Source organism: Trematomus bernacchii, unplaced genomic scaffold, assembly GCF_902827165.1.
Source record: "Trematomus bernacchii unplaced genomic scaffold, fTreBer1.1, whole genome shotgun sequence".
Taxonomy (NCBI): domain Eukaryota; kingdom Metazoa; phylum Chordata; class Actinopteri; order Perciformes; family Nototheniidae; genus Trematomus; species Trematomus bernacchii.
Genome location: NW_022987739.1, coordinates 26431190 through 26444774, shown reverse-complemented (window position 1 = coordinate 26444774; position 13585 = coordinate 26431190). Strand labels below are relative to the sequence as shown.

The window sequence follows — 13585 nt, the reverse complement described above, 5'->3', positions numbered from 1 at the left end:
GCTTTATATTCCTCCATCTTGTGACTGTGTAACTCCCTCTCTTGGATATCAGCATGTGAAGGACACTGTTCAGGAACTAGTTGATGCTCTGTATGTGATGACTACTTCCATTCTTGAGAGGATAATAGATACATGTATCCTGATTATTGAAGCTCAAGCCGGTGACGAGTGATACTTTTCTAACAGACCCTATAACAGCTTTTTGCTAGAGGTGAAAAGCAGAACAGGAACTGGAGATCAGACCTGGAAGAGCCTCTTGACGCTGCCGTGGAACTCCATGCTGAGGCCGATGCTGCTGGTCTTACTGGAGCTGGAGAACTCGCTGAGCAGAGCGGTGAGGATGGAGCAGGCCAGGGTTTGCTGCATCAGAGGGAGGTGTTATCATTTATTTATTCATCCCATACATGGCAGTTATTTTAAAAACAAAACATGTACACTTATACAGCACAGTGGGAAATATCACAGGCATTGAGCAGGAAACTACAACTAACCTGTACACCACACACTCATCCTACTATAACTGGGAACTGTTTTTAAAAAGGACAGTACACACACTCCCATTTTATTAATCTAAAAGAAATTGAAAAGCAGCCAACTCAACAATCAGGGTTTGAAAAGAAACTGTTTAAATGGACTACCTATAAGACCCCTCACTGAGCCACTATTGATCCGAACCCTGACATGGTCTATGTAATGTATATCTTTGTTGACCTCTCTGACAATACTTTTGTTTGTATTGTAGTTCATGAAAATAATAAAATCTAAATTAAAGCAGCTAACTCACCCATATTAATGTTGATGTGATGTATTTGAATAAAATCAGTGCATTGTATTTTGAAAGTCACATTTTTTAAATTAAGTTTCCAATTGTTAATGGATTTTTCCCTGATCACTTCCTCCGGCTGGGTTTGCATGCTTGTCCTTTTCTAGTCCTGGGTATAGTTGGGGAAACAAATGAAATGCTGCCACCTACTGGATTGAGAGGAGATGTCCAGTTTGTTTACAACTATTGAGCAACAATGACACCTAGTCAAGCCAATATAGTTTTAAAAAATGTTTTACAAATGCCAACAAGAATGGATTTAGGAGGAACAAATAAAAAGTAGTGTAGTGAATTTTGAAATTATTAGATCTATATTTTTGCCATGTTGAATTTTGGACTTTACAAGGCTCTTAAAAGGTAGGGTAGGTAAGAATGGAGAAACCAGCTCGAGTGCGCTAGAATTTGAAAGTACGCAGCCGAAAAAAATCTGCCCCTTCCTTCAGACTTCCTTACATAGCCCCTCCTCCAACACACACGGACGCGCACATGACCAATGAGGGCACGAGATAAGTTTGTGCACGAGATGGAAGGCTGACAGGCAGGTAGGCCATCCAGTTACTTTAGCCGGGCCGGCTCAGATGATTGGTTGTGCTTTTTACAGCGCCACGGCTTCCACAGATGATATTTTTTTATGTATTTATTGTCAAAGCATTTAATGTATTCATTGCTATCGGGGTGTTAAGAGCATTCCATGGGATATAACAAAAAGTGTATCTGAAGTGAATTACCTACCCCACCTTTAAGTTATTAATAATGTCAAACGTCTCAGAAACAATCCACTGCTGCCATCATTGAAATCTAATTCAATAAATAAGAGTAAAACCAATATTACAAGCTTAGCCTAATCTTTATCTGCCACTGTGCAAAAGAAAAGCCTTCAATCCTATCTGGTGCAGCTCTGTGAACAATGATTGTCACTAATCTATTGAAATACATTAACACTGATACACGTGTGATCTCTCTCACCACGGTGGTGTTCCCGCTGCTGATGAGCTGTCCGACCTCGAGAAAGATGCTTTTACAGTTGATGCTTTTGTCCAGAGAGCCTCTCTTCACGATGACCGCCACCGCCAGAAGGATCTGCTCACGGACATACTTCTGCAGGCTGGAGGGAAACAGAGAGGAGGTTCAATATAAAATCAATGCTCCAGAGGAACTTACAGTCAGTGCAACAACACTGACCATCAGCAGAGACTGAGAAGAGAAGGGAAAGTGACATGTTGTGACTGAGGGTTCAATCCCAGCTGCAGCGTGTTTTCTTTGGAGCAGTTATTGCATTTTTGTGGTCTCTTTTTTTCATGATCAGACCGTCTACTCAAACAAAAGAAAACAACAATCCATCTAGCTTTTGTAACCTTAGTTTATGTAACTTGTACATATAAAATCAGCCATACTCTTAAGAAATGCTTATGATAAGCATCAGCCTATGTTTTCCATGTATGGTTAAATGTAGGTTATATAAAGCCACTGTCAAACTCATTTTTGGCATAAAATCTTAGATTCTGGATTTACAAAATGCATTTTTTTCAAGAAAATGACTGCAAAGTATTTCATAAATCTTGTAATTTGAAGGAATTATAGACATAGCATCACTTGAAGAAACAATTTACCAAATAAATAATTTAAATACTTTGTAGGTATCAGAGTTTTGTCAGTAACGGAGTAGTGTAACGCGTTACTTTTATAATTCAGTAATCACACTACAGTTACTAGCATTGCCCCGACACGCGTGACTTTTATAAAATCAGTCATAATCACACTGACAGACAAGAGGGGTTTCCGCCGCAGGTTTATATGTACGTAATCTGCGCGTCCACATATCCACGTGCAGTGCTGCATAAACATGGCAGAGTCAGCGATAACTTTCGAGGGGTGGAGGTATGCCCATTATTTTGAGTTCGTCCGAAGAATAGACAGGAATGTGACGGTGAAGTGCAAACTGTGTCCAGGCCAGAAGCTGTTATCCACTGCTGCAAACACCACGTCAAACCTCAACAAACACCTGCAAAGAACACATGCTAAGGTGAAGCTAATAGCTAAGGACCCCCGAACCCAGAGTGAGGATGTTGTGAGTGCGCCGCCGCCGACTCCGAAGCAGCAAAAATTAGAATTTGGAGGACCGGTAACCAAAGCAGAGATGGACAGGCTTGTAGCATCCTTCATAGTAGAGGAAATGTTGCCCATTTGCACAGTGGAATCACCATCGCATCGTTCAGAGATATACTGCGCAAAATACAGATAGCAGGAGACAGAGGACAGCCATAGTCAGAGCTATCTGGATCAGTCTTATGCGACAATGGAAACTGAACTAAAGAGAACATTTGAAACTTTAGCAGTCTGCGTGATCTGCCTGTAGGGAGGGGCGGGCCAGCCCTGCGAGTAAAGTAACGAGTAAAGTAACGAGTAAAGTAACGAGTAAAGTAACGAGTAAAGTAACGAGTAAAGTAACGAGTAAAGTAACGAGTAAAGTAACGAGTTACTTTATGTAGAGAGTAACAAAGTAGTGTAATATATTACTTTTTTTTAGTAACGACCCCATCTCTGTTTGAGAGGTAATTAAAATAGCTACGTGTGATATTCTAACCTGAAGTGTGTGTTTTGCTCTGCTCACCGCTGCAGGTGATCATCCAGAGCTGCATGTCGACTCGTCAGCAGCAGCTGATCTCTCTCTCTCCCGTCAGATTAGACTTCACTCGCGTTTATGTCCATATCGATCAGATCTAGCTAATGATATGACTACCTGCTTATTAAAAGACACCTAAACAATAAGCGTCGCTATGCAACCGGGTGAGGCCACAAAGTATAGCGCAGCATTAGGCATTTGTTTACATGCCCACCGGAACCCCGAGGCATTACCAACAGATCAACGCACAATCAACCCATACAGGACATCTCTTTCTCCACATTAAGTGTTAGACATTAGAATTGACTATTCTTGTCTGTCACATACTCTTCTTGTCTGTCACACACTCTTCTTGTCTGTCACACACTATTCTTGTCTGTCACACACTCTTCTTGTCTGTCACACACTATTCTTGTCTGTCACATACTCTTCTTGTCTGTCACATACTCTTCTTGTCTGTCACACACTATTCTTGTCTGTCACATACTCTTCTTGTCTGTCACACACTATTCTTGTCTGTCACACACTCTTCTTGTCTGTCACATACTCTTCTTGTCTGTCACACACTATTCTTGTCTGTCACACACTCTTCTTGTCTGTCACACACTCTTCTTGTCTGTCACACACTCTTCTTGTCTGTCACACACTCTTCTTGTCTGTCACACACTCTTCTTGTCTGTCACACACTCTTTCTGTCACTCTTCTTGTCTGTCACACACTCTTCTTGTCTGTCACACACTATTCTTGTCTGTCACATACTCTTCTTGTCTGTCACACACTCTTCTTGTCTGTCACATACTCTTCTTGTCTGTCACATACTCTTCTTGTCTGTCACACACTATTCTTGTCTGTCACACACTCTTCTTGTCTGTCACACACTCTTCTTGTCTGTCACACACTCTTCTTGTCTGTCACACACTCTTCTTGTCTGTCACATACTATTCTTGTCTGTCACACACTCTTCTTGTCTGTCACATACTATTCTTGTCTGTCACACACTCTTCTTGTCTGTCACATAAGTGGCGCAACTGAGGTGGTATTGCGCTAAGGGGAAATTATTTTGACCGGAGAGATTTAGATTTGCCGGTCTTCAGCATATTTTACCGGTCAAAGTCCGGTAATTACCGGCTAACGGAAACTCTGGTATGTCTTACATTATATTTAGTACTACTTATAATGACTAAAGATCATCATTTATTTGGGGATTTGAAATAGTTGTTGGATTACTGGTACATCATTTTCTGTGCCTCAGACTTATGTAGGAGGAAAAGAGTTCTATCAATAGCTGTACGAACCGCCACAGGTCTATAAATGTTTTGCATACTTAATAAGAGCCCTCTAAGACACACACTGGTTTAATGATGCCCCTTTCCTTCTCTCTTACTTGGGTCTATTGATGCCCCTTTCCTTCTCTCTCACTTGGGTCTATTGATGCCCCTTTCCTTCTCTCTTACTTGGGTCTATTGATGCCCCTTTCCTTCTCTCTCACTTGGGTCTATTGATGCCCCTTTCCTTCTCTCTTACTTGGGTCTCTGCAGGACGTAGGTGAGGAGGAAGGCCCGCAGTGACTCGATGCTGCTCTTCTCCAGAAGGATCCACTCCCGCACCACCGCCTCCATGACGGCTGTGGCCGCCTGGAACAGAACATAGTCCACCTTACTGGTCTCTGGAGAGGAGAGAAATACAAAGAGGGTGAATGGTGATAGAGAAAAAACAAGACGTCAGTTGGAGAAACTCAATGTATACATCGTGAGTCAGTACACTTACTTACGCACCAAACTAAAAGGCAATTGAAATATATATATTTAATGTGAAAACTGTTTGAAACCCCAGACTAAAGGTGGTATGGTACAATAAAAACATTAAGATGTTATTGTTAATATATGAATAGGAATTCCTCATCAACAAGTAATTTAAACAAATGTACTGTCCCAGTTTATGTAAAAATAAATACCTTTTTAAACTTAAATTTATGTTAAATGACAGTTTGATGATCAAAATAAGGCAGGCTAGAATTAGTTAGGTACATGGTATTACTAGTAAACATAATATGATTTCCATTATAATGCAAACCGCAACATGTAACATTCACCCAGTTGCAGGTTTATTGGGTCAAATAGACACTGTACTGTTATAAATGTTCCTTTCGTAACTTTTATATTAGATTAGAAGCACCGGCTTTTAAAAACATGGCGGACACAATAAATAATAGCTTTCCGTCTGTTGAAACACATTCGACAGAATATTATAAATCCTGAGGTAAATTGGTGAGTAGCAGTTGAAATACAAAGTACCAAAGAATGCAAATATAACATTAAATATATAAAAAAAGGTGCCCATACGAAATATACAACACCTTCCTCCCCTTAAACCAGGGGTGTCAAACTCAATTTCATTGCAGGCCACATCAGCATTAAGGTTGCACTCAAAGGGCCGGTTGTAACTTTAAGACTATATAATTAAGCAATAGCTCACGACAGGCCGTGGTATATGCTCATTATATCACAGCTAAGGGGCGTGGTTCGGCCCGACGCGAAGCGGAGGGTCGACAACCCCCTTAGACAACAGCTAGCGAACATATTAGACAGAGAGCGTTGCTCCATTATTTGGCTATTTATTTACATTAATGTGTATGTTGCCGTTTATTGTGCACCCACTGAAAAACTGTCCAGCATCAGTAGCATGGCTTACGTGGTTACTTGTATAGGTTGAGGTTGTTCTAGGCTGTTGCTTGGCGTGGCGAGAATATTGCTCCACTTTCTCCGGTCCCCGAGATTCGGCTTCCAGTAGCTCTGGAGAGAGCTTTCGCACCTGTGGCCACTAACGGTCATAATTTCTCTGCTTTGTTTCAAGACCCGCATCAGAAAGCTTTTGAATGGTGGTACCTTTCCAGTTGGGCTACCTGCTCTTCACGTCGCTCTACATGTCGTCGTTTAGGTGCTTTTTGTTCTGGAGATAGGCACTCCTCAATCCACTCCTCCATAGTAAGACCCCCCCCCCCCCTCGGAGGTCGAAGTTAATCTTAAATGTTTTTGCGGACCTTTTTGATTACAGATTTGAAAACATCGTTGCTTGCTTTAAAAGTAGCACAATTCATTATGTCAAACCTTGGAAAGTATCTAAATATCCCTGCCCTAATGCCAAAGGAACTGCACACTGAATATGTTTTTGCCGTTTGATGTCTATGTCTGGACCGTTGCGTAAAAAGGAGGGTTTCTGCCGCGTTACTTCTCCACTGCTTTCTTGTTCCAGTTTGAAAAGCAAACTGCATGCAGTTTGCTTTTCAGCCCAACTGTATACTGTTTATCTCAGACGCGGAGGGATACTGACTTGTTGTGAAAAGTAACTTACAATTCTACCCGTGGTATACGCTCAGTATACCACGGCTAAGAACCAATCAGATTGCTTGATTTTACTTGTCCGTTTTATAAATATACATATATATATATATAAAATAATGTTTTATATTACATTATTGCCTCTGCATTGGATTATTATCGGAGAGGGTAATAACTTCATAATTAACTACGTCTGAGAGCAGAAATCTAGGGCAAATAATTTCAAATAATTGCAAGTCTCTTCAGTGAGCATGTCACAACATGAGATGCATTGTGGGACTGGAGGTGTTTCTCAATGTCGAGTACGCTTGCTTGGTAGCACATGTCTTCCGAGTCACTTCCTTCAGAAGCAAGGCAAGAATACTTCCTGGCATTCGGAAAACGAAGAGTGGAACAGGCTAGCAAGTGTGCAGGTGTGCGTCATATGAGAGGCCCCGCCTTACATTTTCCGCCACAGATTTGGGGAAATTGGTCCGTGCGCAAAGCATTGTGGGGATTTTAAGACGGCGGAGTCTACACATGTGCAGCTTCGAAATTTCTCGCTACGAAGTACGCCGGGCTCTGTAGAATTCCAAGTATGCTGGACATTGGAACAGTACTTCGGCGGCACTCGATGACGTAGTATGCTTGAAATAGTGGCTCTGGAGCAGCTTTACTCGACATTGAGAAACACGCATGTAGTGTATGGACATCGTGCTTCTGTAAAGTGGCATGAAACCGTATAATAAACGTATTATATTTTTTGCAAGCTCTTGAGGGACAAATAAAATGAAGTCGGGGGCCGGATTTCGCCCACGGGCCTTGTGTTTGACACCCCTGCCTTAAACAATTGTAGGTACATAACAATCCTCAAATCTATGAAAATAAAAAGAATGTACATTTTCTGCATAAATTCAGACTATGCAGATGAATGATTTCTGTCAACAGTTACCTAGGATGTGCTTGCAGATGGCAAAAGGTGATTTGGACTTCCTGAAGGAGAGGAAGATGTGTTCAGCATGCTGTCTCTGTTCTGTGCTGACCATGGAAGGCGGTGCCTGGAAACAAACAAAACAAAAACATAGTATTTATAGACAAGACTTTTTGTTTATTAAACAATATTCTGTCTTTCTCACTTTGCAGAAAATCTAATTCAAGTTCATATTTTAGGTTTTACAGAGTTTAGAAATGAAATAGACGTGTTACCACAGTGCTAATAGAGGGGAAATGAATTAAATGAAATATTGCAATTATTAAGCAATAAGAAAGTAGTAGTAATTAATTATTTTAATGTTCATAGTGAAGACACTATTTAAATGTGACATACTGTATGTTGATATGTTTACAACAAAGATGTCAAGGAAACCCAAACTACAATAGAGAACAAAGATCCTTAGCATTTTCATTAGCTTTGTGTTTTCTGAATGATTTTCGATACAATTTTACTCGACTTTTTACTTTTATTAACAAAGTGAGATGGGGCATTTGGCATCAGCAGAGACCTGCATGTTAAGAGTGTCCTTCTATTTTACTATTCTGTTAACTATAACTGCTATTGGATTATACTTGCTATATCAATGGGGGTCTACTAAACTTCACTCAATATAATGCAATATACAGTACAACTAAGCAACGCTGCAGAACTAATTTTGAAATATAATTGTTCTATCCACCATCAAAAACAACAACATTATACAACTTCTTGTCACACTTCTGGTAAATTAACACATGATCAAGAATGGTTGACTGCCCCTAAAATAATGCCAGAAAAGACAATCAATAGAAAATGTTGCCATGATATGAATAACATCCACTCAGAAATAAATCCAGTCAGAAAACTTTTAAACGAGTAGCTAGTTTCATATTTAACAATGTCCACACATGTATATTATGATGTATGTGTAGGTATGAGAAATTACAGGTATGTTATGCACCTGTACAGTAGGGAAATCGATGAATATCGTGGATAATATGGACACTAAAATGAATATATCTGGATCCACAATGCCAGACATTGCTAGCCATCCACTCAGTAGACACCTGCTGACTAACATGTGCACAGAGAGCACATATGTGATTAACTAATGTTCTTTAAACAAACAGATTGTCTCAGAGAGTATGTTTAAAAAAACGGGGGGCAGAAATGTACTTTAAAAAGAACACAACATAACTCAAAATGGCAGAAAGCAAGAAGAGGCTGTAGCTAGCTCATGTATCCATTACAGACTCATGACATACACATGGTTAGCCGCTGTAGCTGGTGTGTGAGGGATGTAATTAGGCTGGAGGGAGTTTAAAGAGGAGGGAAATGGGTAAATATTGTATATAAATGAGTGTTTAATGGGGGTAATGTTACAGGTGAAGCTAAAGCAACAGCACCGAGATGCTCCAAACAGAGGGGAATATAAAACTTAAAGTTTCTAGAAAGTGCTCTAACGCGGAGGGATATTTTAGACTGGTGTTTTTTTATGAAATAAGGGATGATTTTGAGGAAGAAAGGGGGGGAAATGTTGGGATTTTTTGCGGGATGGAGACAAGAAGAGGGATAGGGAAGGCGCCACGCATCGCTCACACTGCGTTTCTCCCCGGGAACATATTCACCAACAGAATTAAGCGTAAAAACTGAGAATAACCATCACGCGTCTCTAACCGTCGGACTCCACGCGACACAGTAAACATGTGTATTCTTCCGGCCAAATCTTAGCACCGAAACAACGTTATATTTCTCACCATTAAAACTTTGGCAGCGCTTTCCAGCTGTGTGATCACTTCTGGTGCACCGACCGCCGCCATCGTTTTCGTCCCTCTCCAATGACGCGCCATGCGCTCTGCATTGTGGGATAACAGTCTGTAGCAACCAGGTAGCAACAGGCAAAGGGGGTTTAGAGACCCAACGGTTGCGGGTTCGAGTCCCGACCCGCGTGCATGCTGAGCGCGTGGAGGCAGCAGAGGGTCGTGTATTTCAACCATAGGATTTCAACAAAGGCAAGGTAGGTTTATTACAGCAAGAAGCTAATTCAAAGTGCTTTACACAACGCAAATGCAACATATAAAGACATCAACAAAGTATTATAATAGCAGAGGTGAGGGTAACTAAGAACATTAGATCAACTAAAGTACCATTTTGAGCTACTTTACTAGAGTATTTCCATCTTATGCTACTTTATACTTCTACTCCACTACATTTAAAGGAGAAATCATTTCATTTCATAATGTATTTTTTCTCCACTACATTTATTTATCAGCTTTAGCTTCTTTTAACAAACGTTAAAAATAGTGGACTACTAACTCTTTAATTCACCAAAAAGTCAATCAGACCTTTGGTTTGTTTACAACATTGCTACTTGATGCAACAATATTATCTAGAAATGTCACATATATAATTATACACACACATAAAGGCCTTTTTTTATACAATGATTACTTTGACACTTGTTATACCTTTTGTACTCTTACTTAAGTACGATTTTGAATGCAGGACTCTTCCTTATAATGTATACTTTTACACAAGTAAAGCATCTGAATACTTCTTCCATCACTGTGTATTAGCATAGATAAAGCTACTCAGCAGTACAAAGTAAGAAGTGATTACGTTAAACACAAAGCATGTTACCAGCTGGCTGCAACATGCAAGGAGTACTTTTACTTTTGGTACTTCAGATATATACTTGATGCTAATATTAAACTTCACATTAGTTCAATACACTGTGGCATTGCTTCGTTTGAATTCAAGTCAATTTTAAGTCATATTAAAATAAAATACTAGAAATAGACAGTGGTGGAAATAAATTGCATTTACTTAAAGGTGGGGTAGGTAATTTTGAGAAACCGGCTCGAGATACACTTTTTGTTATATTCCATGGAATGCTCTTAACATCCCGATAGCAATGAATATCTTAAGTGCTTTGACAAAAAATCCATAAAAAAAAGTGTATTTTCAAATTCTAGCGATCTCGAGCCGGTTTCTCAAACTTACCTACCCTACCTTTAAAGGTGGGGTAGGTAATTTTGGAGAAACCAGCTCAAGTGCGCTAGAATTTGAAAATACACTGGCCGTTTCTCAATCGCGAGTAAAGCTGCTGCAGAGCCACTATTTCAAGCATACTACGTCATCGAGTGCCGCCGAAGTACTGTTCCAATCTCCAGCATACTTGGAAATCTACCGAGTCCGGCGTACTTCGTTTGGAGAAATATCGAGGCTGCACATGAGTAGACTCCGCGGTCTTAAAATCCCCACAATGCTTTGCGCACGGACCAATTTCCAAAATCTGTGGCGGAAAATGTAAGGCGAGGCCTCTCATATGACGCACACCTGCACACTTGCTAGCGTGTTCCACACTTCGTTTTCCGAATGCCAGGAAGTATTCTTGACTCGCTTCTGAAGCAAGATGCTCGGCAGACATGTGCTACCAAGCAAGCGTACTCGCGATTGAGAAACACCCACAGCCGGAAAAAATCTGCCACTTCCTTACAGAGCCCCTCCTCCAACACACACAAACGTGCACATGACCAATGAGGGCACGAGATAAGTTTGTGCACAGATGGAAGGCTGACAGGCAGGTAGGCCATCCAATTATTTTAGCCGGGCCGGCTAAAATGATTGGTCGTGCTTTTTACAGTACTAAGGCTTCCACAGATGACATTTTCCACAGATGAATTTTTTTAATGGATTTTTTGTCAAAGCACTTAAGATATTCATTGCTATCGGGATGTTAAGAGCATTCCATGGAATATAACACAAAGTGTATCTCGAGCCGGTTTCTTACCTACCCCACCTTTAAGTACAACTTTAAGGGAATTTACTTAAGTATTTCTTATATTCAGGAAGAGCCATTCATTGTAATGGCTCCTCATACTTAAAGGTCCCATGTTATGCTTTTCCGGTTATTACCCGTCCCCTTGTGTGTTATGTAGCTTTTTCTTCACGTAAACGGTCTGCAGAGTCACAAACCCTCAAAGTACACCCTGTAGCGAGTAAAACTCTAACACAGAAAAGACCCGTCTATGCTGCCCCAGAACGCCTCGTTGGAGATTTCTTTTTCTTCTTGGGTACAGTGACGTGCCCATACCCAAATGGACCAATCCGTGGAGCCGTTAGGTTACACACACACACTCAATCTTTTCTCAGCTGCAGCTCTGCCGATTTCTCCTCCCTGAGACGGCGGGACGCGGCGAGGCTGTGAGTCGGTGTGTGAGCACACACACAAACTCCCAGCCAGGCTGTGTGTGTGTGCTCGGGCTGGGTTTCGCTGTGTCTCGCTGTCTCGCAGACGGCCACTGGGCTCAAGGGAGGGGGGGCAGGAGCTCCAACAAGCCGTGTAGGACAGAGTGAATACACATACTATACAGAGATGCTGTATGAGAAACCAATGTGAGTTTGGAACATTGCACAATATAAATCTATTCTAGTAGACCTCAACAATGGAATTATGATCAGTAGAAATGGCCATGACATGGGACCTTTAAGTATTTTTTTTATGATAGTATTGTGTCAAATACTTATTTTAGTGCATGTTTTGGCTGCAAGTGATTTTTATCAGCAGATAAACAATTGCACTTTCATTTCTTTGGAACCCCCTTTAAATTAAAGTAAAAAACTGTCCTCTTCCATTCACACATTGATGAACTGAAATAAAGCACAAGTCCAAGAAGTTGGTTAATTTAATTTATACATACATTTTACACACAAAAGGACTGTGAAAGCATTTTTACAAATTCTCAATTCATACATAAATGTAAAAAAAGAGATAGCTGTCCACATTACATCATCGATAATACTGCGTAGACATGGTTTTTTGAACATTAGCACAAGGGAAGTTGAAAAAAAAGGGAAGGAAAATGATACAAAAAATATGTATATCTGTATAAATATAAATTCAAAAGTAACAGAGTTGTATCATACATCAAGGAGCATCAGAGACAACGAGAGACTCCTTAGAGTAAAATACAAAAGGATACACAAGTGAAGAAATCAGAAATCAACAGTAAAAGATTGTCAGTCATCACTCTAACCTCAGAAACACCTCACACACTCTGCAGAGACTCTCCTTATAAAGCTATGTTTCACTGTCCTGGTCGACGTGGATTGGCAACGAGGGGTTTGGAGAAGTGGACGTCTGGACCACCTGAGAGGAAAGCTGCATGGTGGAGCCCTCGAGCAAGGCACTTCATCCACAGTGGATTATCTGAGAAACTCACAGGCAACACTGGCTTTGTTTACATGCAGGACACTAGCTTTAGTACATTTAAAGCAGGGGTGTCAAACTCAAGGCCCGGGGGCCAAATCCGGTCCGCGACTTCATTTGATGTGGCCCCACAAGAGCTTGCAAAGAATATAATACATTTAGTATACGGTTACATGCTACTTTACAGAAGCACGTTGCCCATAAACGACATGTCCCACAATGCATCTCAAATTTGACTTTTTCTCAGAATTTATTTCAAAATGTCACTTTTTTGTTTTTCCAGAATGTGGCTTTTCTTTTAAAATCATATTGTGACATTCTCACCGAAGAGACTTGCAATTATTTGCCCTAGACTTCTGCTTTCAGACTTAGTTAATTATGAAGTTATTACCCTATCCGATAATAATCCAATGCAGAGGCAATCATGTAATAGAATACATTATTTTATATATATATTCAATATTTATATATGTCTTTTTATATAGTCTTAAAGTTACAACTGGTCCTTTGAGTGCAACCATAATGCTGATGTGGCCCGTGATGAAATTGAGTTTGACACCCCTGATTTAAAGCCACTGTCAAAACACATTTATGGCAAAAATGAAATTGTTTTTTGGTGTAATAATATGTAACAAAC

At 40.4% G+C, this 13585-nt stretch overlaps 1 protein-coding gene across 1 annotated transcript in view; it reads right to left on the bottom strand.

Moving 5' to 3' along the window:
* xpo4 (exportin 4) overlaps window positions 1-9618 on the bottom strand; it is a 64153-nt gene extending 54535 nt beyond the window's left edge. Inside the window, 5 exon segments of the mRNA XM_034146269.1 lie at window positions 244-360; window positions 1790-1928; window positions 4971-5112; window positions 7716-7821; window positions 9494-9618. Coding sequence (XP_034002160.1) covers window positions 244-360; window positions 1790-1928; window positions 4971-5112; window positions 7716-7821; window positions 9494-9586 — 597 coding nt within the window. The 5' untranslated portion in view covers window positions 9587-9618.
* Between the last annotated feature and the right edge of the window lie 3967 nt (window positions 9619-13585).